The sequence below is a fragment of the Coturnix japonica genome, unplaced genomic scaffold, assembly GCF_054131305.1.
Source record: "Coturnix japonica strain WE unplaced genomic scaffold, WE-NBRP24 Scf069, whole genome shotgun sequence".
In the NCBI taxonomy this organism is placed as follows: Eukaryota; Metazoa; Chordata; class Aves; order Galliformes; family Phasianidae; genus Coturnix; species Coturnix japonica.
This window is the reverse complement of record NW_028188972.1, coordinates 415,331-440,344: the sequence shown is the minus strand read 5'-3', so window position 1 is coordinate 440,344 and position 25,014 is coordinate 415,331. Positions and strand designations below refer to the sequence as shown.

Below are 25,014 nucleotides of genomic sequence, written 5' to 3'. Positions count from 1 at the left end.
AATGGCATTGACCCTCAAATTTCATTCAGTTTGGGCAGTGAAAGCCAACCAGCTAATTTCACTTTCCAATAACAATCAGTGAAACTGATTGATTCTAAGCAATTCTAGTTCCACTCTGTTGAGCTTTACATCACAGTTCTGTACAGGACTGCTTGGTTTCATCAAAATTGAGAAAATAACATTTAATAGCTGGTCTTCTCTTAAAGGATGACTGACGCAGAAGATAAAATCTTTGGCCTAAACTGTTCTGCAATATCCACTGCAAACATCATAATCATACATACCTCTGTAATAAGAAAGTAAATGTTATTTTCAGCATATCCAATCTATAGCTATGAATGGACCCTACCAGTTCTGTAAGGTACAGACATAAAGATCTATAAGGTCCATTCATCAGCAGAAAAAAACCTTGTGAACAGATAACTGGAACAAAGTGAGAGATTACATTTCAAACCTGAGACCAGCATGAGCCTAACTCTTAAGTCAAGATCTACAGTGTGCTATTAAGAACTACAGCATTCCTTTTCCTGGGAGAATACCGAACAGAGGAATCTTTAAAATTGATTACTTGCTCTGAACTAAACATCCACTGCTTCTGAATTGCCCTCAAAGTACAATTTGCTGCAAAATATTATGATTCCGAGCAACACATCCAGGTTTTCCTGGAGCTGGGTTAAAAATAAAGCACAGTCACCCAAACAATTATAATCCTGAACACAATCATGAGATCCAGCTAAACTGCGTGTGAAGGTTCAGATAGTTTTCATTCTGTCCTTATCTGAAACAGCACACAGATTTTTGTAAATATATGCTATGAAGTACCATAATCAGATCTCTAATCCAGTTTAGTTTTTAAAACAATTGAAATTATATGCATAATCAGTCTTCTATATTTGATTAAATAAAAACGCTGGCAGGTAACAGTAATGTCTCTGTAGTCAGGACTCATTTAGAAGCATTATCAAATCTGAATTTAATATTCCTTTCATTTTACCAGCTTTCACTGGATTTCACACTAATAGTTCTTTCCCCTCTGCTTTTCTCATTAATTACCTTTCAATTGTATTTCTGGGAGGGTGAAAACGCATCTTTTCAAAGGATTCTTTTATGACAACACATTACTTTAACCATGCTCCCTGTCTCTCATACAGCTGGATTTAGCATGCACAAAAACGGGGGTGCTGCCCATGTCCATAAACCTCCGTTCCCATTTGGTCAGAATGGAATTAGGATTCTTTACTGAGGTCCCTTCAGAGATTACTGTCAAAGGGGCCTGGAATGGTGATTAAAAGGAGAAATCCTGAAGTTGGGTTTTCCAATGTCAATGCTACGCATGTCATCTGAGGCCAAGTATTAGGAAGTAACAATGCCTCTTTCTCCCACGAATCAAGGGCTACAGCAAAGGCTGTTCAAAAATCACAATTTTCTTGAGGTATTTTGCTCATGTTTTTGGGAAGTAAATACATGGAGAGCAGGATCGTCCCCAATTACTCATGGGAGGAAGGAGAGAAACTTCCCATATTTTGCAATCACAAAGCCTTTCATCTAGGCCACTGCAGATTCTTGGACACCCTTGGAGGCTTGCTCTTGGTTTCTTCATTGCAGATTCAAGACAGGCACCAGATGCTGAAAGCAGCATTTGAATTCTGTTTGTGTAACAGTGAACTATCCTCAGCCTTTTCAAGCCCACTGATTTCAAATACAACAAGCGATGTTCTGACTGTAAGCACCCTTCCTGCTTTTCCTTGTGAAACAAGTGTTTCCACGGGGACTTCTCGTGAGTTGAGGGTGAGAGAAGCACATGTATACTTGGAACTTATAAAACACAAAAATACAACATTTCTATTAGTCAGCGGCAGTGACAACAAAACAGCATCTTAATGAAATGAATTAGAGATCCACCTATTGACAATATTCTCGCAGATATCTGGTGCATGAAGATAGTAGGAATCATTTAAACTTTTCTGGATCTCTACTCCTCTGCTGCAAGACAAGTTTGCACCTACCAACAGAACTTGTGATCTGACCTCATCTTAAAGAGGGATGTAGGTGCACATATATGCCAACAACTGTAGAAAGGAACAAAGCAGACCTACCCTGTAGCCAACATCTTCTGTGATAACTGCTGTGTCGACCACGCAACCTGCTTGCCACAAGGTCTCTTTGATACTGCAACCATAGAGGAACACATTCTTTTTCTGGGAGTGTCCATGGTAGTCACAGAACACCTAGGGAGGAAAGAAAGGCAAAATCTGTAATACTGAAGTAAGCTTTGTGGTTCTTCACAACAGACACTATAAATACTAGAGGATTGTATGTGAGGAATTACACCTTTGTCAGTGCTCTTCAGACAAACTCAGAGCAGAGCTCTGGGCCAAGCCTATAATCAGTGTCAAACTTTGTTAGTCAGCCGTACCTCGTTTTACCTATTGGAACTGACATGATCTCATGAATCCAGTGTCAACACCGGTGCATTTCTGTCCACAGCAGAAATAAACATGACATCTGTGCAAGATTCCATGCCAACCGAGGAACCTGAGAGTTCATGGTAACTTATGATACAACGGAGCAATTTGTTGGGCTCCTCTGACTTCTCAACTCTAGCATTAGCCTCAGGAGATTTTAAAACTGCACCTTTTGCCAGCAGTTAATCACCTTGGCTTCTTTAAACACAAAAACTGTGCTACACAATGTTTAGGAAAATGTAATTGTGCAGTTGTGTAAAAATGTATTGTATGTGGTCAGATACTTACATGAATTCCTGGACATAAAGCACGGGACATTATCTTTGTCAGACAAATAATCTGATTCCACACAACGTAATGTATCTATTTAATCCATCTCTCATGTCAGCTATCATATAAACTAGGTACAAGGTACATTCCAGGTTTTAATGGAAGTTTTGATTGCCTTCATAGGCACATATCAACTTTGATAAAAATGAAAATCACGATTTAATGACCCAAGAGGAAAATATTGACCCAAGTGTTAAATAATAATCAATCTCATTGCCCTCCGGAATATGAAGTCAATATAGACACTGCTGTTACATATATTCTCCATGTCTTTATCAGAAACATTCAGAAATCCAGCAGTGAAAAGACAAGGATTTCTAAAGAGAAGAAATTGGTTTGTTTTAAGGCAATATTCATTGCCGATTAGAAAGGAACATCGTGATATCATTTAAATAGTTTTCTGAGGCATCTATCAGAGACAAAGGGACAGGTGTCATAAGGTAGGGAAGCACTGTGGATCAATTAAAAAGATGAGGAAGAAAGATACATATTCTTATATAAACATAGACAGGAGGAGAGAAACAGATGGAATAGATCAACTTCTTCCACCAACTGTTAAGGCAAGTTTTACCCTAGTATGCTTGTTTAGTAGTTATACAGTAACTCAGTTTAGCTGCAGCCAGTCAGGAAGTTTAATTACCTAAGGAACTGAGCATTTAAATTCCTCCAGCTGCTCTGACAAGCTGCACGTTGATTGGAGATGCTAAGACACTCACACGCAGATTCATCCCACAAGTCCTAGTTAACAGGACTGCTATAGCCACAGAACATCCTGAGTTGGACAGGACCTGTAAAAGGATCACCCAGTCCAACACATGGGGCTTATGCAGTCCTACACTTCAAGCAACTGCCTGAAAAACAGGGAATTATCCCATAAAGCCCCCTTCTAAACAGCTGCATTTATTGGTTCTTTTAATGACAGGCATTTTTCCAGTTAGCGTTCCATCTATGCGTCCAGCAATACAGTCATAGATTAGTTTAACCACAGGTACCAACTAGAATTTACTCCTATGAATATCAAAGAAGGTTTTATAGCTGTGGTTCTATTTTGAGGCAGAGATCCCAGCTCAACCAGGTATCAATTACCTGCCAATTTACAGAATTACTAACATGCAAGATGCATATATTATTACCTAAAAGATTACTTATCAGAAACCACACAGGGATGATCAGCTGCTCAGATAGCTGTGCTGCCTGATAAGCAGGAGGTCCATAATTCTGCATCTCAAGAGTGAATCCTTAAGTGACAAGTCTGGAACAAGCCTTCCATATTAGTAAAGCATTGTAAAAGCCAGGCTCTGTAACACCACTATTTCATGCCATGGGATGAATCCATGACTGCCACCCACCTCCACAGCAGAGAAGTCAACACTACTGGAAATGTTTCCATTCCATTTGTGTATCATATATACCTACATTTTAATTAATTTTACTGAGCACTGCAGTTATTCTCAATGTTTATGACAAATCGTTTTGTTTTTGTTTTTACAATGCATTCTTCTGCTCTATTTTTATTCTACAGAGTAGCTCAAGCCTCACCACTCAGCCAAGACAAAACTGTATTTTATAGTTGCAGCACCCAATGAAGAACTTTCCTTGGGTTAAGCCTGGGCAACCACAAGGTAAACTTGAGACCTACCCACCCCTTTTTTCTCTCTATCCTTCTTGTACAGCTGTGACACCAACACACAGTCAAATTCCAAGTCTGGTGTTCACTGGGGTATGACTCAAGACACACATGCAAATTTTTATCTATTTAAAGTAATGTGCCAGCACTGAGCACCACAAAGGTAAGGACTGCTTTCAAACTCAAAAACAATCCCCCTCATGACTCACAGAATCAGGAAGCTTTTAAAACAAAGGAAAAGCAAGACAGAAAATGGATGCAAATACTCTTTTTTTTCCTTAGTAGCTTCGTGGGAGGACCCAATCTCAGACTGCTGAGGTAGACACGTTTAGGATGCTTTGCTCACAAAAAGCTATGTACTTGCAGTCAGATTCTGTTTCCAACCTTGATAGAATATCTCAAAAAGCAAACACCGCTTTGTGTCTCCTGGTCCCTAACAGCATCTTCCTGTCCCCTCCAAAAGTAACTTGCTCTATGCTGCAGCTTGATCCCTCTGTAAGAGCTACACTTTTCCTGTTGCATCCTGCAAGTGCACTGTCAACTGTAATTCACAAACTGCACATTTCCTCACCACGAATGCTCAAGGGGAAAAAGCAACATCTCTTTCCCCTTCAGTCCTAGCTGCTCCCAAGCTTAGCTCTCTGATACTCCCGCTGCTCTCAGTTGAAAAGAAACCACCCTCAGTGGAGAGTTGCAATACTACAGCGTATCCAGCCCCTTCTTTTACTAGGGTTTCCAAAACCAACAAGAGAAGCAAAAATAAATAAACAAATAAAGCACTTAGATGGCTGTTTTCTATGGCTGAAGTTACCAGTTAAAATGGGTTTGGTTTGAAAGGCCGCTAACTTTAAAGTTATTTCCTTTTCACTTTCAAGAAGCTTTCCTTTCCTTTGAAGAAACTGCTTGCGCATCCCCAAGATAAATTAAACTAATTCACTCCACAGAAATCATTTGGCTATCAGTGAAATTGCCTTCATGGCATCTTGGCAGTGAGTGCAGGGCAGAAGAAATCCAGCTTCTTCTGGAGTTGGGAAAAGACATTTGCGAGCATGTATAAACCAAAATCAATGTACTCTTCAAAGGCAAAGAAAAAATCAGTTTACCACGTCTGACATACTGCCTGTGAGTGAGAGACATGATACGATCAATAGTCTTACTTCACTCAGCAAGATGAAAACTTCCACTGGGCGCATGTTCAACTTCATGCATCTGGATGTGACAGGGATGGTTATGATAAATTTAAATTAAAAAGGCCCAATACGATTAGCACAATAAAACAAAACTGATCAGATGTAGCTCAAAACCCAAAGAAAATGTAGGTGGAATAAACTCTCAGATACAAGCTGAACTTCCAGTAGATTCCTTGGAGTGCAGAGCTCGATGTCAGGGCTGTCATTTAGGCCAAAAATAGCATATTTCCACAAATATTCACTTAAAGAAACTCACAGACATTTTCACCTTGTCTGAGGATTTTCTCATCAAGACCAGAGTGAACAGTGCATCTTAGGACATTTCCTGCCTAACTGGGGCTATAAGAAGCCAACTTGCTGTTCCATCCACTTCCATTCTGTTCATCAACATTTGAAACCATCAGTGTTTTTTTTTTATCCTGAGGTCTCAGAACTATTCATTCTGTTGGGCATCAAGACCGAACAGATGGGGACAGATCCCAGACATATGCCAGTAGTATCACCCCTCATGAACTTCCGGTAGTTCCCCCAAAAAGTCATTTTCTTCTCACTGAAGCAGCAGAAAAGTTCAACCATTTTGAAAGCTAACTTGTGTTTCTCTGATTGCACAGATTGCTCCAGTTTGGGCTTTTGCATGATCCATTCAGACTATGTCTTCACAGAATTTCTCCTGTCATTGCCAGAAAGATAACAATAACTTACTAACAATATCTAGTTTAGCTGAAGTACTTTGAGGATACTAAGGAGCTGTAAGGAATTTGTATTCACTCTGCAGGTGCACGAAGACTCTGAAGTTTGGAGTTGGTTAGAAGATTCAGTAGATAACCCAAGACTTTCAAAAACACCCCACAATGATGAAAGTATAGCGGTATAGTATGCTTTCCACATCTCTAACCATAAAACAGGGCTGTTGACACAACTGCAATAATCCATCTGCGTGCAATAACCCATAGAAGATACAGGGAGTTACTCACCACAGGGGCCCGGTTGATGCTGCGCAGATAATACAGAAGACCTTTGGTGTGGTAAATTGTTGGATGGAGCTGAGAACTGGGAGTCAGCCACTGCCTGTTCAGATCATCTCCACTCAAGGAACAACGGTGGCTGAAATCACAAAGCAACACATCACAAACAAAAGTTGATTCCAAAGAGTTCCTGATTCTGGCAAGACCTGGCACAAAGATGGGGAATGCCAATTAAAACACAGATCAAAGACTTTTAACACTGGGTTGGAATGAATCAACAGTCGGTACATTTCAGAGGTGCGTACCACCATGCAGATTTTATCATCCCCTTTCCTTCCAGAATTCAGACAGTTACAGCCCTGAAAATAAATGCAGATTTTCCTTTACTTAAGTACATACACAATCAGGACCACTTACAAACAAAATTACCTTCGGAAACGCTCTAAATTCTGCGCTATCTACAAAACTCACCCAGCTTACGTGCACAGCAAAGGCTTCTCAAAACCTCCACAGCAAATAAGTACATCCAACTCCTACTCATTCTAATTGAAGACAGGTGCTTGAATCTCTTCGACCAGCCTGAAATATGTATGCACTTAAATGAGATGAGCTGGATATCTCATTTAAGCTCCTCCGCTCATGAGAAATGTAGCTATCTGAAGCACATCAAGAAGATCTTGGTGCATGCTACATCATTATGTGGAACAATTACCTAGATTCACTGCAAAGACTGGATAAAAAGCTAAATAAGGATCCTAGATTTGCACTGAGAAAGTGTTTTCATTAGTTGGATTGAAAATATTCTGCTCCTGACTCAGTGATCAGTGAAAAAATCTGCAGGATATTTGATTGTAAGGAGCAGCACATCATTGTACAATTTTGCAGAATCTGACTAATTTCCCTCATTAGTGATTGTGTGCACTGCAGAGCCTAATTATTGTAAGTACTGGACAAATTTCTAGCTACAGAGTTACATCCAGCTTTGCTGTTCCAGCCTCCTAGTCACAGAATAAGTACAGATGTATTCCTGGGGACACAATCTGGCGGTCTGAAGATAGAATCTCGCATTGCAACTGGGGTGCATTGCATCCAGCGTTATCAGTGAGCCTTGCAAATAATGCTTGCAGAAAAAAGGTCTTAAGGCTGGAATACTTCAAAAAATACTAGATACAATGGAGAACTGGTTAAGAAAGGAAAACAAAGAAACAATAAAATCCACTAAAAATGTCATACGTTTCTAATGGAGAAAAACAAGGTCTCTGATGCCATCTTGGGGTTTCTGGCAACATCACAAGACTCATTCTGACTTTACTCTAGTTTCAGTGTTACCTGAATTCCCTTTTTTCCTCATAACCCACAGCTGCTACATTGCTCATTCTGAAAGCTGAAAAATATTGCCAGTAACAAAAGCATGAGAAGTCACTGAATGCTTCTACCAAATATTCTATGTAAAAACATGACCGTTTCTGTTATGTTTCTTAATAGCCCTTCAGGCAAAGTTACCTGCAGGCTCACCTTTCCTGACCTGCAAGAGAACAGATGCTCAGCTGAGATTTACAAGTGTATTTCTGCCAAGAACTTGTGTGCATACACAGTTTCCTTCCAGCAGGCGTAACTCCATTCTAAAAGTCACTAAACAAAAAGCCAGTTTGTAAATATATATATAAATTATTTTTCTTTCTGAACACAAGAAGAAATTAGATGTTCTCTTAGAAAAGGAGGCAAGAAAAACTAATCGATCCTGTTGCATTGCAGTGTTTCTCATTGCAGCATTAGATTCTGCTATGGACTGTGGTCTGGAATGTAGGGCTGGTTCACAAGCACATCTTGTACACAGCATGCTGACATGTTCATAGGTCACAGTACCCTCACTCTTCAGTCTTTACTCTGCCCATGTTGCAATTTACCAATTCCATCATTCTGATACAAAAGGAGGTTCTTCCTAGAGGAGACTCTATGACAGTTCAATTGCCCCATGACATTCACAGGCTAATTTATAATGGAAGGAAGGTAAAATCTCACCAAGAAGGCAAGAACTGGGAGGCAGAGTTCAGTTTTGTCCTCCAGTGATTAGTATCTTCGCTCATTCGAATGACCTTTAGATATTAGCCCTCTGCCTGGCAGCCTGTAGCCATAGCTCTGAAGGAGATGCAGAACTTTAATTAAATTATGAGACACTGATTTTTCCAACCTCGCTCACTCCCTCTGACCATACTGTTATAGGCTGTTTATTCTTGGAGATCCCCACCAGCTCTGTTCCCTTGCTCCTTTCCTCCTTCTCTTCCTCTCCTAATAGCGATGACATTCGCAGATAATGGTTTTGTCCGTTATGCTCTGCATCCAAGGGTGAAGGTAAAATATTAAGCTGATCTCAAGTGCTGATAGCAAATAAAGAGACTGGAAAGCTGAGACTGGCTTTCTACATTTGGCAAGATTTAATGAAATTCACTTCTCAAACCAAAGGCATTTCTCACAACATAGTTCCAAGCTACTGTATTTGCTTTAAGTGCTTTATGTCTTCTCTCCTTTGCAGCATTAGTGAGACTACGTGACAGCCTGGATGGGACTCCCAGCAGCTCAAACCAAGTGATGAAAATGTTTGCCACAAGGAATTCCAATAGAGTAAAGGAAACCCCACCTCTACCTCTAAACAGATTACCCGTAATTAAATTGTATTTCTCTTGCTCACAAGTCTGATGCTTTGGATTGAACTTCTGTTATAGCTCTACCTCCTTTTCTACCTTTAAACAGTTCTTTGACGGGGGTCAGCATGTGGGACAGCTGTTAGCTGCCTCCTGGGGTACTGCTTGACTACCAGAGCACAGAAAAAAGGAAACTATTTGCTCCTTTGTTCTACATAAGAACTGAAGTGGCTCCATTAAACGTTCGGCCACAACCTTTGAGATACACGATCCATTAGTGCTACTGTAGAAAGGATCAGTTCCACAATTTGAAGTAGTTTGTGCAAATATCACACATCTCTCCCACCAATCAAGACCAAACACTTTTGACCTTCTCCTCCAAGCAGACTCTGGGGCTGTAACGTTTCTGTAAGTAGTTCTAGAATAACTCAGGAAAAGCCACAGAGCTGGTAGAAGATGGGACCCTCAAAGCATAACTAAGGTGTTCTAAAAACGTACGTAGCCAGAAAACACTGCCACAGTGATCCACAGCAAAGCACCCAGCACTCACAACTGTCTGAGGAAAGAAACGCTTGGGTTGTCTGCCTTTCAGATATACTAGTGCCATGCAGCCCTGGAAAATGAACAGAAAGTAGTCAAGCCCACACCCTGAAGCAAAGATTTGATGGAACACGCTCAGCTCTCCTGTGACTGGCTGTGAGCAAAGAAAACTCAACCACAGGTGAATTTGTTGATGACTGTTGGTTTCAAATATCAGTACACATCATCAGTAATACTCCTGCACCTCTGCAAGCCGCACCTCTAAAGATGTATAAAGGCAGGTAGTCATTCTGAACTGCAAATGGGAGAACTACTCTAAAAAAGCCAGATCCTTAAAATCTCAAATTGATACACCACAGTCATAAAGATGAGGTTGAGTTTTCTCTTCTGAATACACAGGCAGTAAATGCACTTCTAAGAGAAGCATTAGACCTTGCTCTGAAGGCAGGGACACCTCACAGAGAGTTAATGAGAAAGAGGTTAAGTTGCTAAAGCACGGGCCTATTCAGTTAAAAACAGAATGATATTTTAAGTCTGTTTGCAATTTTAAGACCTTGCTTTTAATCTTGTACCTCGAAGTCTGACATCAAGTTTTAATGAAGATTCATCCTCTTTTTTTCTCTCACCCTTAGGTCTGCTTGGTTTAAGAGCAAAGCAAAAGATCCCTGAGCGCCTCAGCTTCCAACTGTACTGAATTCTGAAATGTCTTTGGACTGGGAGACATGAACTAGTCCTAACCCAAGGCTGATATTGTCAACAGAACCCTTCAGTTGGCTGCTGTAAGACTGGTTCGATGCCCTGCATGGAAAGAAAAATGAGAGGGGAAAAAGAGAGAAGGGAACACATGGGGAGGAGAGGGGAAAAAAGAAAACAAACACCAAAAAACAAAACAAACCAAAACAAAAAAAAAAACCACTAAAACAAAAGGGAAAAGGAAATATGAAATAAAGACATGGGGGGGATAAATGTAATGCACAAGATATTAGACCAGGAAGAAAGCGAGAAGTGGAAAGAGAGGAAAGTCACTTTTTAAAGAAAAGATGTTGCTGTGCTTGGAAGATAAAATGATTCAAAATCTCCTGTCCATTACAGATAAATGGAAAGACAGGGCCCATCATATCAAATGAATGATGTCAGGACTGATAATAACAGCACCTGGGGCACAGTGAACTATGAAATCTAAAGGGATGCATTGTGTTTGATATGTAGAGAGCAACATCACCATTCACTGTGCATCTTAAAAGCAGACAGCAGTACCAGCACAGGATAAGAATATCTATAAAGGAAAGTAGGCACAAGTAAACATCAGGATGCCGTTGAACAGCGTGTGGCAGCCTCAGACAGACACAGCATGCTGGACTTATAAATAACTACTGCTTACCCAGGATGGAAGCAAGAGGAATATTTGCATTAAGGTGTTTTGGTCTTGCAATTAAGAAAGCTCAGATCAACCTGAGATGTGAGTACATGTGGAGAGGGCAGGTGGAATCGTGAATTTTCTTGATTGTTAACCTTTTCAGAGAACAAGGCAGTGATGTTGGAAAGCAGCAGAACCAGTAAAGCCCTCCCTCATAATTAAAAGGAAGATGTGACAGAAATAGAATTATTTTTTTACAGCCTGAAGTCCATGCGCTGGAACTGACTACATTCACCATACATTTATTCCATGGAGATGCTCATCCAATGCCATCTAGTTGCATTACAGCATTGCCCTGCGATGTCTATGGTCATTCTAGAAACAGGAAGCCCCCACAACAACAGCAATATTGGAGGCTTTAAACTGTGTGCAATCCAATGAAACACCAGCTTATGGCAACTAACAGTCTTCCATTTTCTGAAATATCTGCCTTAATTGCATTAGAGAAATGTTGAAGTACTGAGTACTGCTTCGTAGAGCTCTTCATATAATCCATTTCATTTTATAGCAGATAAATATACAGATAAGCACTACAGGACTCTACAGCTGGAATCAAAGATGGGGAAAAAGAGGGCAAGGTGTTTTCCTACTGTGCTCTGGGCTGCATCATTAATTTCATAGTGAAACTTCTTTCCCATCATTTAAGTGAGCTGCTTAAAGTTCCCTCTGGGATACCTCACTTGGGCATCTTGGCAAGCCACGGGGTTTCACTGAAGAAATGTGATCCCTTCCCCATTTACTTCAAGAAACAAAGGGGGCAATGTTCTTTCTTTGTTCAGGGATTGAAGTTACCAGATTTTCATTTGTTCACAGTGAAATATAGGTGAATATCTGCAAGGCATATATACAGGCACCAATGACCAAAGCAGTTTCCATCCACATTACTGCAGCTAACAATTCACTACTGATCATAGCTTATCTCTTAGATGACACTCGTACTATCTGGCTGCCAACCAACTGAACAAGGCCACTGGAAAGATCCTGACCACTTTAGACCACTGCTGCTCAAAGACTTTTCCATTTCAGCACAGATTAATGAATCCATGATGTGTTGTACTTCCTCTTGAGCAAATGGTGTTCTAAAGCACCACTCCATCAGCTTCTTCTTGCCTACCCACATCAGAGCATTGATGCTAATTAGCATAACGAGCCTTCAGAGTTTCACCTTCTACATCTGACTGATTTTTTTTACAGTGGACAATTCTTCCTTCCCAAGATAAATGATTTAGTCTGTGCTTTCTCCTTTTGGTCCGTGTAACTGTGTCTCTGTCCTTGTTCTGATAGGAGAGTTCCTTTTCTCTCAGCGGACACATTTCATTAAGCCGCACTTTGTCACAAACCAGTTAGACACAGAATGAGATCTGCATCATTCCCAGCTAACACTGTCAATGTCATAATCAAATGAGACAAGAAGTTCACATGACCTACTGAAAAGGTGAGTTAACAGCCTTATCACAGCTAAACTACCTCCTCAGTTCCACGTGAAAGGACGCTCATCAGATTTCTACTATTTTAGCTGCAACAACAGTAACTATCAAATATGAGAACAAATTCACCTGCAGTTGGTGACACTTTGCACTGTCATTTATGAGGAAAATGCAAGTTATGATGATCTGTACTGTTTTGTGGAGGAGTAAATAAGGATTCAGGAAGCACCTAAAAACTGAAAGTTTCTTGACACCTACCATGAGTTTGAGTCATCTTTAGACCCTTTTTGCAACAACTTCAAATACTTTCTCACTGGTAAGAAAGCCCAAAACAGAATTTTTAGTCACTAGTTCTGACTGGAAAAAGTAATTTTCAACTCAAGATTTTTCTTTTAACAAGTACCTGCTTCCTGCTGGAAATCATAGCTTTTCCTCAGCTCATTCTCTTCAAAACTTGGAGTTTTCCATCAAAACTTCAAATTGGCCAGTTCAGAATGTTAAACTGTTTAAGAGATGCCCTCAGCATATGGCAGAATATGTGCACTTAAGGATTCTAAGGTACTCATTCTTCTCTGCCAAAGCGCCTCTTTGTCTGGGCCACGTGTCCTACAACACAACTTAAAGCGCTGACAACACTAATTCAGTAAGATGCACAAATTAAGATGCAGCAGGGGAGGCAGGTGAAGCCAGGACAACGGGACAGCCAAGCAACTCCCAAATGGCACTGCAATGACATTTCCAAATGGAAATGATGTTTTTAAATGGGAAGATTTGGCTCCAATTTTGACTATTACTCATTGAAAAGCTTAAGTTTACCATGGGGAGAAAACAGTTCTTTAAGACAGCCTCATCCTCCTACAAACTCTTTCAGCAGATCCTAATTTTGCAGGCACAAATATTGAAAAGTGAAGACACTCATGCAACAAGGTAGCAAATCAGTGAAAAATTAAGACCAGAACCAGAGGTTTCAAGACAAAGGACTGAATAACTAACATTTTACTTTTGAAGTAATGTCCTTCAGCCTGCTTCTAAGTCTTGCATTGTTCACTTTCTTAATTTAAATATGGTTTACATTCATATACCTGAAGAAAGGTTCTTAACTGACTTAAGCTAATTGCTCACATATGGATTGCATTAATTGAGTTGATTTAAATATCGGGTAGTTATATCAGTGCAATCTCCATATACAAATGAACACTAAGAAATACATTTTCCAGATGACTGTTCTAAAATTTAAACCCAACTAAGTGACACATAAGAGCAAAGTGTGGCATCATAGATCAATAATAAGAACTACAAGCAGAGCCTTGCGTAGAGGCCAAGAATAAAAAATAAATAGAATGTGCAGAGATACCTTCAGATCTGTTCAATTTTCCTAGGATCCTTATGCAGCCCCATATTCCAGTAGGTAGCACTCATTCCTACAGGCAAGAGCGAACTGAAGATGTTAATTAGAATGGGAGGAAAAGACCTCAGAACAGATGCTACGAATCAGAAATATTCTGCTAATAAGTTATAGAATAATTGGAGTAATCCAAAAACATTGTCAGTGAGTGCTGAAGAACCGTTGCACTTTTGTTTTAGTAATGAGAGTAATGAAACAAACACTGCACAAGGACTGTGGTCCAAGATATTATGATACAGTTCCCTTCTGGACCATCACTAACATCATCCTGGTCTAATCATGTTCAGCATCATCTAAAAGGTTTTGTCCAGCTTGTAACATCCCGCTTCCTGCTAGTCATTGATCAGGACATTGTGCGCCTACCTCAGAAGACAAACCAATTTTGGAAACCTAGAGTCCCTTTTCAGTTTGGGGCCTGCAAAGATCTGTGTATCAGACTTGTTTCAGCAAACTGACAGCAGCACGAGCAGAGATCTCAGTACATGAGACTGTGATGTGATTTATGCTGGAACTGACTGCAGGTTGACATATATGAAGACATACTATACTTCCTCCGTCAGTAAATTAGAGTACTGACAAAGCACCATTACCAGAAATATGCTGAGCGGTAGCTTATGAAATAACACAAACCCAAGAACACAGTTTGTCAACCACCCTCTCCATGGCAGGCACAGTTAAAGAAAGTAACACTAGACTTTGCTAATCACTCACATTGGAGGAGCTTTCCCTTCTTTCTTCCTACTTTTCTCCCTTTCTTTTTACAGTCACGCCTTAAAACCAATATGATTGTGATCATATTGCTACTGATGCCTACAGCTCCACTGGAAATGCCCGCTATAACAGGATATATACACTGTTGTGTGACGATGCCTATTAACTTCACAGGCTACTTGCATGACAAATACAATCTCCCCGCAATGAAGTAATAATTCCTCACAGGTTACTCAGCAATCATATACATGAATGCAAGCTTTTCCCCTTTCTGAACACAGAATTTCCAGCTCTGCCTGCCTAGTCCACTGAACAGTCACGAATTCCTATGAAACAATTTGATTTCTTTGCAATAAGTGTTCCTTTCTGTAGAGATAAGCAATAGTTACAGATCAGGTCTGTTTGCAATACAGTTTCCATGTCAAAATAGGAAAAAAAGCCAGAGCAAAACACTGAAAAAACAACAAAAGACTTATTTTCAAGTTATGCATTCCACCTGACTCTGAAGGGAAATGCATGTCTTCTATTGAACTAGACACGCATTCCATGCATCCTCAGAGATCAGGCAACCGCTGCTCTACCATCACTAGAAAAGCATCTGAGGGACTGATCTGTCACTGAGCAGAGTGAGCAGGCACAGATAAGTAAATCAGTTTGGGGTTATATCTGCAGATGCACTAAGTTGTTTTATTTACTTTCCCCCTATGCTTATGCACTACATGACTTCAAAGCTCAACTGAATGCTAATTCTGATACGAAAAGATGCACTAAAACAAATTGCACTTACGTAACTGCTCATCCAAGCACAGTGTCTCTGGGCACTGCACAATAGTAAAGTTAAACGAAGCATTCAATACCCACTTATTAAAATAAAGTATTCACTGGAGAAACCTGATGGGCTTGTAAATGTCTGCAAAACATTCAGGAAAAAAAAAAATAAATAAAATATCCATATAAAATGCAGTAACTGATAAAATCGCTATAAAACAAAACAAAACAGACCCAATTCTCCAGGGAAACTCACATAATGGTGAGATTGGGCCAAGTGTTTAAGAGATGCCACGCAAGTGGTAAGTAAAGCTGGCACAGAAAAGTGAGGGCGCATAGAGAAAAATGAAGACTCCTAAGAAAAAGGATTTGAATTTGAGGGGAGATCTGCCTTAGAAACCAGGGCAAACACATTAAGTGCAGCAGTTTTGCTGGAAGATTCTAGTGGAAAAAAACAAAAGTCAAAGAAAAACTAGGACAGTAGATAGGAACAAATGTAAGCGGTTCTTATATACTTATGTGAGCAGAAATCTAAGCTGTTTTTTTTTTTTCCATAGCAATTGGCAAATTTTAATTGGGGGCTCGTACGATCAAAAAAAAATCCCTCTTGAAACAGATTTGTAAAGTGAAGTTACTTGAATTCTGAAATAAATGACCTGATTTTTCAAAATATGGAGCTACTCATCACTGCCTATTGAAGTTCAATAGAATTGCAAGCACTCAGCATCTTCCAAAGTCAGGAAATTCTTAACTAGCTTCCTAAAACATATTGGATCAGGGCAACTAATTTATGGTCCTTACTATTCGTTTTTATCTCTGTTCTTCAATTGAATCAGGAAGCTTTACGTATCAGAATATATCAGCAATATTCTAGAATGGAGGACACAGAACTTTTCCAAGTATTTTGGTGAGTTTCTGCATAGCTCTTCCTTCCCTTCCCTTGTTTTTAATGTATTGAAGTAGAGGAAAAATCTCTTGAAGGGTAATGAATTAAGGATATTTGGGCATCAATGGGTTTGAAGACACTTATGAAGAAAATCAATGATCGGCATCCAATTCTGGTAATAAAGCACTTAAAAAACTTTCAGATTAGAAGCACTGTCCTGCGTCAGTGAGTCAAAACCTCAGGTTCTGATCAAAAGCTGAAATAACTCACGACATAGCAAAGGGCAGCACAGTAAGCTCTCTCATTTAGACATGGAGAAAAGGGTACAAGATAAGAACACTAATAGGACCACTGGATCATTATAGCTCTTCTACTTCAAAGGTCCATGTTTAAAAGCTGATACAGTGCCACTAAACAACATGTGTCTGCTGGCTGCTCTACATGCTCAGTCACTAAACAAGGAGTAGGACCATACTGACTACCTTTACTTAAGTTAACGACCGAGCACTACAGTTTTCTTCTCTCTAATACGAGAAACAGTTTTCATCACCTCATGGGTAAAGCAGGGTTTGCCCATGATTCTATGTTTTAATTCTTGATGGACCTTCCAGACCTAACAGGTGAATAACAGTACTGATTTATTGCTAAGTGCATCATACAGGGCAATACTACTTATGCCACGAAGGAGAAATTGTGCTAAGCACCAACTTTAAACCAAAAGAGCTTCAAAACTGCCTTCTAAAGACCAATATTTCATCACTGCAAAGAAACAACCTTAGACGCAACTTCCAACCATATTTTTCAGTGGAGGGCATCCATAGCATTTCTATCCACAGAATGACATGGAAGGGAAGTACAGGGGAATAAAATTCTCTGTTTGAAGATGGATTTGAAACAGAAACACGCCATGTGCTTAGAATCATAAATAGAGGCAGGAAGGCTAACGAGGCTCTGGAATATTTCTGATGTTATCTGATAGTGTTTTTCTTTTCTGAATTTCTCCAGGACTCCTTGTACTTTGAGCTATCCCGCCCCTCTCAGACCCAGGAGAGATTAAAGACTCAGCTGCATAACATTTAATCAATACCGATAAGCTCATAGAAATATCCTCTACAAAAATCAATGTGCAAATTCAAGTAGGCCATTCTGATCAACTGGAATAAATGTTGCAAATTATTTTGACCGTGGCTGTAAAAACACTGAGGAATAAACACCAACAAAGGAAAGACCTTAAGATCTAAGTTATCTTTCTCCTATATATATAAACAACGTAGTTCAGCTGTTACTGTTTGAATTTAGGTAAATTAGTGCTTTCTCAGCTTCTTATCTTTATAGTGTATTTGTAAGCAAAGTCATTGATTGCCTGAAGCAGAAGACCTAGAAAAAAACTTCAGCCTTCCACCTTTCTTGAACAACTTAATTCCAAATATATATAATTAATAGTGCTATATAGTGCTGTGAAATGCTAAATATCTTTAATTCTTCTTAAGGTGTAACACTTTTTTAACCTCCTCACAGTCTGAGCAGCAGTTCCTTAGTGGTGGATAGCGTGATAGACGCTTATCTCTAGCCCTGAGTGCTGCAAAATACCAGGAACAGAAAGCTAACAGAGATAGCAACAAGGTAAAAAGAAAGAGGAAGAACTAGGCCTTATAGAGCTCGTTTCTCACACAGCAAATCTGTTGGCCCGAAAATTATGCTCATTGAATGGCAGCACTGAATGTATTTCTCATGGTAGGACTCCACAGCTGCAAAATCCCAGCTGCAATTAAGGAACTGCGGGGCTGGATGTTCCATCATTTTTATATGTGCAGGCACTCCAGCGGTGGCTGTGGCAGGCTGCAGCTGCCTGCTCTCAGCCCCCAGCTGCTGCCTCGCAAAAAAGGCAGTAACTGCAATTGTGTGCAAACGTTAGGAAAACACAAATTTTGTGGGTGTTGGAATGGTTCAAAATTGCTGAGCATTATTTCATTCTAGCGCTTCCCAGCTCAGTCAGGTGAATAGGACTTGCTTGGAAGATATCACAAGAACGTGGTTTTACGCCACTGGAAGAGGTGATGAGGTGACCTCCTAAGCATAATGGTTTCAAACAGAAAGATAATAGCTGAATTTCAGAGTAGACACATCTCAGAGGAAATCCTCATGACTCCAACTTTGAGCAAGTTTCCAATGATTACAGAACAAGCAGGTGCCTTTTTCTCTTGTTTATCTGTTAGGGTTTTCCTGTCTATGTGGCACTGAGTACTGATTGCTGTCTAAAAGAGTAGCTGTGTTGGATGGTTCACAGATACTAGGGACAAATTAACAGCCTGACAGTTACATGCAAAAGTACAGACTTATGTCTTCTTCCTCAATATTATGTCATACTTGATGAGAAATACTTCTGAATATACCCTTTAGGGTGCATGCACCTCCTTCATCTAGCTTACGTCTAAGATAATTCCATCTGAAGATGCTGGCAAAGGTGGAAGAAGCTAAGATACTTTTGCATGATCACATATTCAATAGCTTTGCTTCACTGTGGCATCTGGCTGAGCCCTTCCCAACTCTCCCATACTTTCCCTTCACTAAGTCCATCGGTGGTTCAGATGCATTGCCATTTTGAGTTCAGGGAAATGATTTAGCAGAGGGTTGTTAGAAGAACTGAAGCACTGCCATTGCTTCAAATAACATTCCTGCTGAGGTCATAGATGTGACTGAAAGTTGGCAAAGGGAAGAGCAAGGAGAAGAACCCTTGAGGCACTCGAAGCAATGATACCACTGACAAGCTCTCTGAAGAGAGAGCTTTGCTGCAGCAGTAATATGGGAGATGCCATTTGAACAAAGGAATAATAGAAATCAGTACAGTCAAATCATGTGTCTTTTAAGTTGTAGTTTAGTCAACTACGTTTTCAAAGTATTATTTACACGCACATCCCAGGATTTCATCAAATGCAAAGTATATCCACTGATTGAATGGCCACAATCCCTTAATGGCAATCAAAGAAGAGAGATGTTTGAATTTTAGTTTCTTACTGATTTATTATTATTATCTAGCTCTCTGCTTGCAACTGCAAATATCCCTTTGCTGCTCCATTAACCTGATCACTTATCTATGTTTCAAACTACACTCAGAATGTCCACACAGAAAATATCCACACTACATTTGGAGAAGATGTGCCTTGCATTTATGCATGAGATCATGGGCTACATTTTAATGGATACTTAACCTGGGCTAAAAATCAGCTAGCACTGTAAGGAAGGACTCTGGTCACATCCCACCAAGTACTGAATACCAGTAGATGACTCATGCACAACCAAAACCATAGTGCCATAGAGTGGAAGGGTCAGTTCATCTGCCATTTACCCTGAGTCAAAAAAGCATCAGCACAAACAAAAAATGGAGCAGGGAAACTCACCCCAGGCTTGGGCTAAGCCAGATTATCAGAGAAGGTTTCCTGAACAGCAAATATATATCCTCTAATATCCTCTAACAGAGCACACTTGTGTACACATCAGGTCCTAGCAAAAGTTGGAATGGCAAGAAAGCATCGGTACATCCCTCATTTCTGTTGTTCCCAAAGGAAATGGTCCCTTATCATCACTATCCTCACATACACAACATTTGCTACTTGTTTTTAGCAGTGATGAAGTTTTTGTTTTATCTGCTAGCAGTTGTTTCAGCCAGATGTTTCACTGAGAGATTCTGACTGGTTGACAAATAAAGTTTACAGTTTCTTAAGGAAGATAAAAAAGGAAATGGGGGAATTTACACACCACAATTGGGTTACACTACCAGTAACGCTACCAGCCTGCAAACTAATTTCACTTACTACAGCAGAGCAATGGTAGATCTACAGCAGAATGCAGGGGAAGCAGAATGCAACCATAAGCCACTGCCCCTTTATTGACCAATTTCCCCATCATGCTGATGGCACTAGAGATGCTTCACAGAATGCGACTCAAAAGGCCATCAGTTGGTTTTCCTTAATCATTTCCTGTAACAACGCAAACAAGAAAGTTCACCAACTCAGTATCTTCCTATTTTGTCTGATTTTCCAGCAGAACACGCATTTCCAGTACATTTGTAGGCTCAGAATCTGCCAAAGATATCACTGTTGTCATTCAATGCATTATGGTGCATGTTAAAAGAAGTGATTTCTATTAATAAGAGGAGCAAATGAAAATAAATTACTTAGAGCCAAGTCGTAGAGATTCTTATTCCTTCAGTTTCTGGATATAAGATGATCTCAGTAAACAGATCAAAAATGTCATTCTCCCTTACCACTCATAGCCATTATAACGACTGCCCAGAGCTCCATATTGACACTCAGTGTCGCCTATTGAATATGACTGTAGCAAATGTCAACTTTTGTCCTGTTAGAGTACAACTGTCATGTGATAGATAGAGCTGCCTGTCAATTCCTCACTGTGCTTTTCTACCTTCCTTTCAACTTCCATTACATTGTACGTTTTTAAAGAAAAGATGCCTTCTTTCCAACAACAATAACCATCTTCAGTACACTTCAAAGCCACAGTGAAGAAACGCTTATGGACTGTGAAAAGTATTGCTCAAAGAGAAGCCTCACATTTAGGGGGTTGATCCATCAATGACCTTCAAACACCTGGATGTACCACAGATAGGACACACATCATTCTACATAAACACAATCATCTCTTTCTTAAATGTGCCCCACCGAAAAATATATGGAAACAATTCATCTTCCCTACCAGACGTTTATCTTTTTAACCACCAGATAGGACTGTATATGAAAAGCAACTTCCTTCTCAAATCCCTACTGGAAGCAATAGGAACACTGCGTTACAATCAGCTCCACACAGGCAAATGTTTTATTCATATCGCACGACTGGAAGAAAAAATAGAAAGAAAGAGGGGAAAAAAAAAAGGCATATACTGGTTAATTTTATCTAAATAAACCCCACAGTGTGGCTTTTAAATGATATCAAGATCTTTTCCTACCCCACTGAGGTACGTTTTACCTATTTGGGATGAGTGGCATCAAATGCAGTTGCCAAGAGTGAAACCCCACAGCTCTTTACAGTAAGTCATGGAATCCAGAGGCCTTTCCACACATCCCGCAGATAAATGGATTATTTAACGTGATTTTTCAAACAAGCGATCAAACCCAATCCCACTTCACTTAACCAAATGAGTTTCAAGGAGGAGAAACAAAGAAATCTACTGCCGTTTTCAAGACTGACAGTTTCTCTTCTCTTCTAGTTCTTCCTCCCACCACCACCTGTTTTGCACAACATGTTACTAATATCGTAATCACTGAATTATTAGACAGAGAATTTACAAGCACCACTTGTTTTTTCCTTGCTGATGAAGGGAAACTGCCACAGCAATGAAAACTACAGATTATATCTTCTAAACTCGGTTCTGAGGAGAGCATAAGCTACACTAACGATTTCTGAACACTAATAACAAAACCACTTAACGCTCTCTATTATTTAATATAAAACAGTCCTACATAAGTAATAGGGAAAATATTGTAACAGAATAGGCCAATGGGGAACAAAGCTACTCAAGAAATACGATACAGTCCATTGCATTGAATAGGAATGAAGATGAATTATTTTCCAAATATTAAAGAACTACTAGGACAGAGATTCTATAGTTGACAGCATGGATGGATTCCATAGAGATAAAACTGTGACCATAGGCCAATATCGAGCTATATTTGGCAAAGAACAAAGTAAAGGGTTGGAAAGAGTTCTGGACAGTACCTACCAGTAACGACATGTGATGCTTCAATAATCTCAGTGGATTAGCAAAACAAAAAATGAGTAAAAAAGGAAGAGCAGGAAAGCAGCACACAAAGGGCAGAAGCTGAAGTGCAAACAGAAAGAAAGACTTCTGCTAAGAAATAAAAGACAAAAATAAAAGAGACTCTGAACTGCAAAGAAATTGGGATTTCACTCCCTTTGGGGGCACCTCAAGGAAAGAAAATGTATGCTGAGATAGTGAAGAAAACAATCAAAGATAGGGTAAATATTTACGTTTCTATTCACATAACTGAGAAGGTATAAATCATAAGAAAAACCAACAGCTTGGACCTTGGGGGATTTCTCAGTGCTGTTTTGTTTACACATAGAGAGCCAGCACTTTGCTTAGAGCTTCTTCCATCAGCTTCACTGCAGGGTTACAAACAAGGAATCGGGTCTTTCAGTGGAAAAGATATTCACACTGCACTCCTATGGCTGTGAAGTTTCTGCAGCATGGTGGTTCTGGCTTAAAGTTCATGCTGTAAATCCAAGTAGTGCCACATGCTTATCCGAGTACAATCCAAGAGAAAATGCCAGACAAACTCTCTTTCACCTCAAAGCCCCAGAAAGATAAGAAAAACAGCACACACTTGTCCTTTGACAATACTTCTTTCTCTGTCTTCTGCAAAGTGACACAAATATTGAAAAGAATCTCATTTTCAGTATGCTCCTTGCTACCAAGTATTCTAACACAATTTATGGACTATAATTATAACTCAGGCAGTGAAACATCCAACTACTGAAGACAACAGCTGGTCTCAAATTCATGGCTAACAATACAACCTTATCAGCCCAAAAAAAGCAATTACAGACTACAGGACCTTTAAACCAGAAAAAAAAAAAATGAAAATCAAAGACCATGGCAGATAAAGGCAGTGTCAGTTTCCAGCCTGGGCTGCCAGCCAATCATTTCTGATTGTAAACCATTGACAACTTGCTCTGCCAGGTTATAAGATACTGGGATCACTCGCCTATTACTGAAGTGCAGTTAAAACATTCAAACGTGACAACAGTAACAGCTCTACATCATGGTGAAAAGGAACTGAGTTTCAAATGATTGAACCAATGCTAATACTGCAAGGAAGGGAACAGCAGCAATGCCTGATACATTATCAAGCATCACTGCCCTTTCTAACAAGGTTTACCTGGTTACAGGTAATAACCGTAAACAGTGATTGCCAGTAGTAGCACGGACCGTAAGTTCTGAAACAGAAGATGCTAAGTGACAGTCCTGCCATCTCCTCTTCTGTGAACCCAATGCATTGGGGCTCAGAACTCTGTGCATCTGAGATGTCAAAGAATTCAATGCCTGGGTCAGAAGAGCACAGTATGTGTTTCACCTGGACTAAACCCTCTCAGATCCGCTCTGGATTTCATTTTTTTAACCTGCTTTATCTTAAATATATAAACTGAAAATCTAATACAACGCTTGCGTGCTGCTGACACCTCAGTGAGTATGAAAGCTAAAGGAACATGGATGGACAGGTGCATGGAGGGTGATGCTCTGCCTCACTCCACGAACTGATTGCCATGGCTGTACATTCTATATGAAACTGAATTTAACATTTCTCCCTGCTTTGCTTGTTCATCTTTTCTCCCAGCTTGATTTTTCTTACTCTTAGGATTTCTTACCCCTTGCTCTACCGTTCCAAGCACTTCTTTTCTCTGTACTCAGCCAGGTCTTCCTCACTGTGACTTCAGCTGTATGCATTAGCAAAATCGGCTGCTTTGATTAGAAACACAGGAGTGGAAGGTAGATAATAGCCCGGTTCTCTACACCTGATCTCCCAGTGAGGGGTCACTGATAGGGGTCAACAGCTGAAATAAGCGTCTCATCACATGAAGAGTTGGTGAAGAAAAAGCTGTACTGTCAAATAAAACAGAGCACAGCAGTGCTAGGAGTTGGAGGGGGTGAAGTTATCTATATATTTAGGCTGGTTTGTGTTTTGCAGATTTTGTTCTGAAGAAGCAGAGCTTTCAGCTCAACAGCAACAGAGCCTGAAGTCCTGTATTTAACTACAGGGCAGAGTCAACTGAGGAAGTTGCAACTCCATCCTCTCAGGAAACAGGCTTGTTAGAGGAGCTATGGAAGGAGCCACTCTGCTACCAAGCCTGCTCCCAAGGAAGCACCGCTCTCATCTTCTAAACAATACGGCTGTGACAATAATCCTGAAGGATTGTTTTTTAAGGCCAGTTCACTGATGGGCTCTGATTAAATTATCTCCAGAGTGATCCATCTGTTGATTGACACTTTTAAAATACCGACCGTCCCAGATCATTTGACACTGGCTACTGATGAATCATCAAGTTAAAGCCTTTACTTTAAATACTACTGTTACGAATGAAATGTCAAATAGTGACATTTGATATTCTGCACCAATTACTACCGCTCATGTGGGCACATAAACACCACTTAAGCGGAGTCAAAATCAGGCTATTAGGGTGCAGGGATCAAAAGAGACAGGCTACTTGTCTTGTCTGGGTTTATAGACTACATAGCTATTGAGGGTCCATTAATCAAGCAGGGAAAAAAACAGCTATTATGGGTACTGCAAAAAGAGATGGTCTAAAGGAGGTTGAAAAGGATGAGTGCCTGTGCCGTGCCATACATTCCTCGCTTCTCTTGAACAGCCCCCAGTTCGTGCGTCATTCTGACATAGATTATACAAACAAGGAGGCACTGTTGGGTTAAGGGTGATGAGAGAGAGGAAAATGTTGACAGACTCTCCACCAGTGTGAGGCACAGAGCTGTGAAAGCCTGCTCTGATTCTTAACTTGTATGGTCAAGAAGGGTGGAAGGCGCCTTACAGAGGATATTTCTGTATCAGGTCACGAGAGACAAAGTCTTGTTCCGTCAGCAGTACTTTTTATC

The 25,014-nt window shown here is 40.0% G+C and overlaps 1 protein-coding gene across 1 annotated transcript in view; it reads right to left on the bottom strand.

Annotated features, from left to right (window-relative positions):
• LOC146751662 (cytosolic carboxypeptidase 4-like) overlaps positions 1–25,014 on the bottom strand; it is a 334,880-nt gene that overhangs the window by 54,268 nt on the left and 255,598 nt on the right. The window contains exons 3-4 of the mRNA XM_085533888.1: positions 6,587–6,716; positions 2,097–2,228 (exon numbers count right to left, since the gene is read on the bottom strand). Of these exons, the coding sequence (XP_085390014.1) occupies positions 2,097–2,228; positions 6,587–6,716 (262 nt within the window). The remainder of the gene's footprint in view (positions 1–2,096; positions 2,229–6,586; positions 6,717–25,014) is intronic.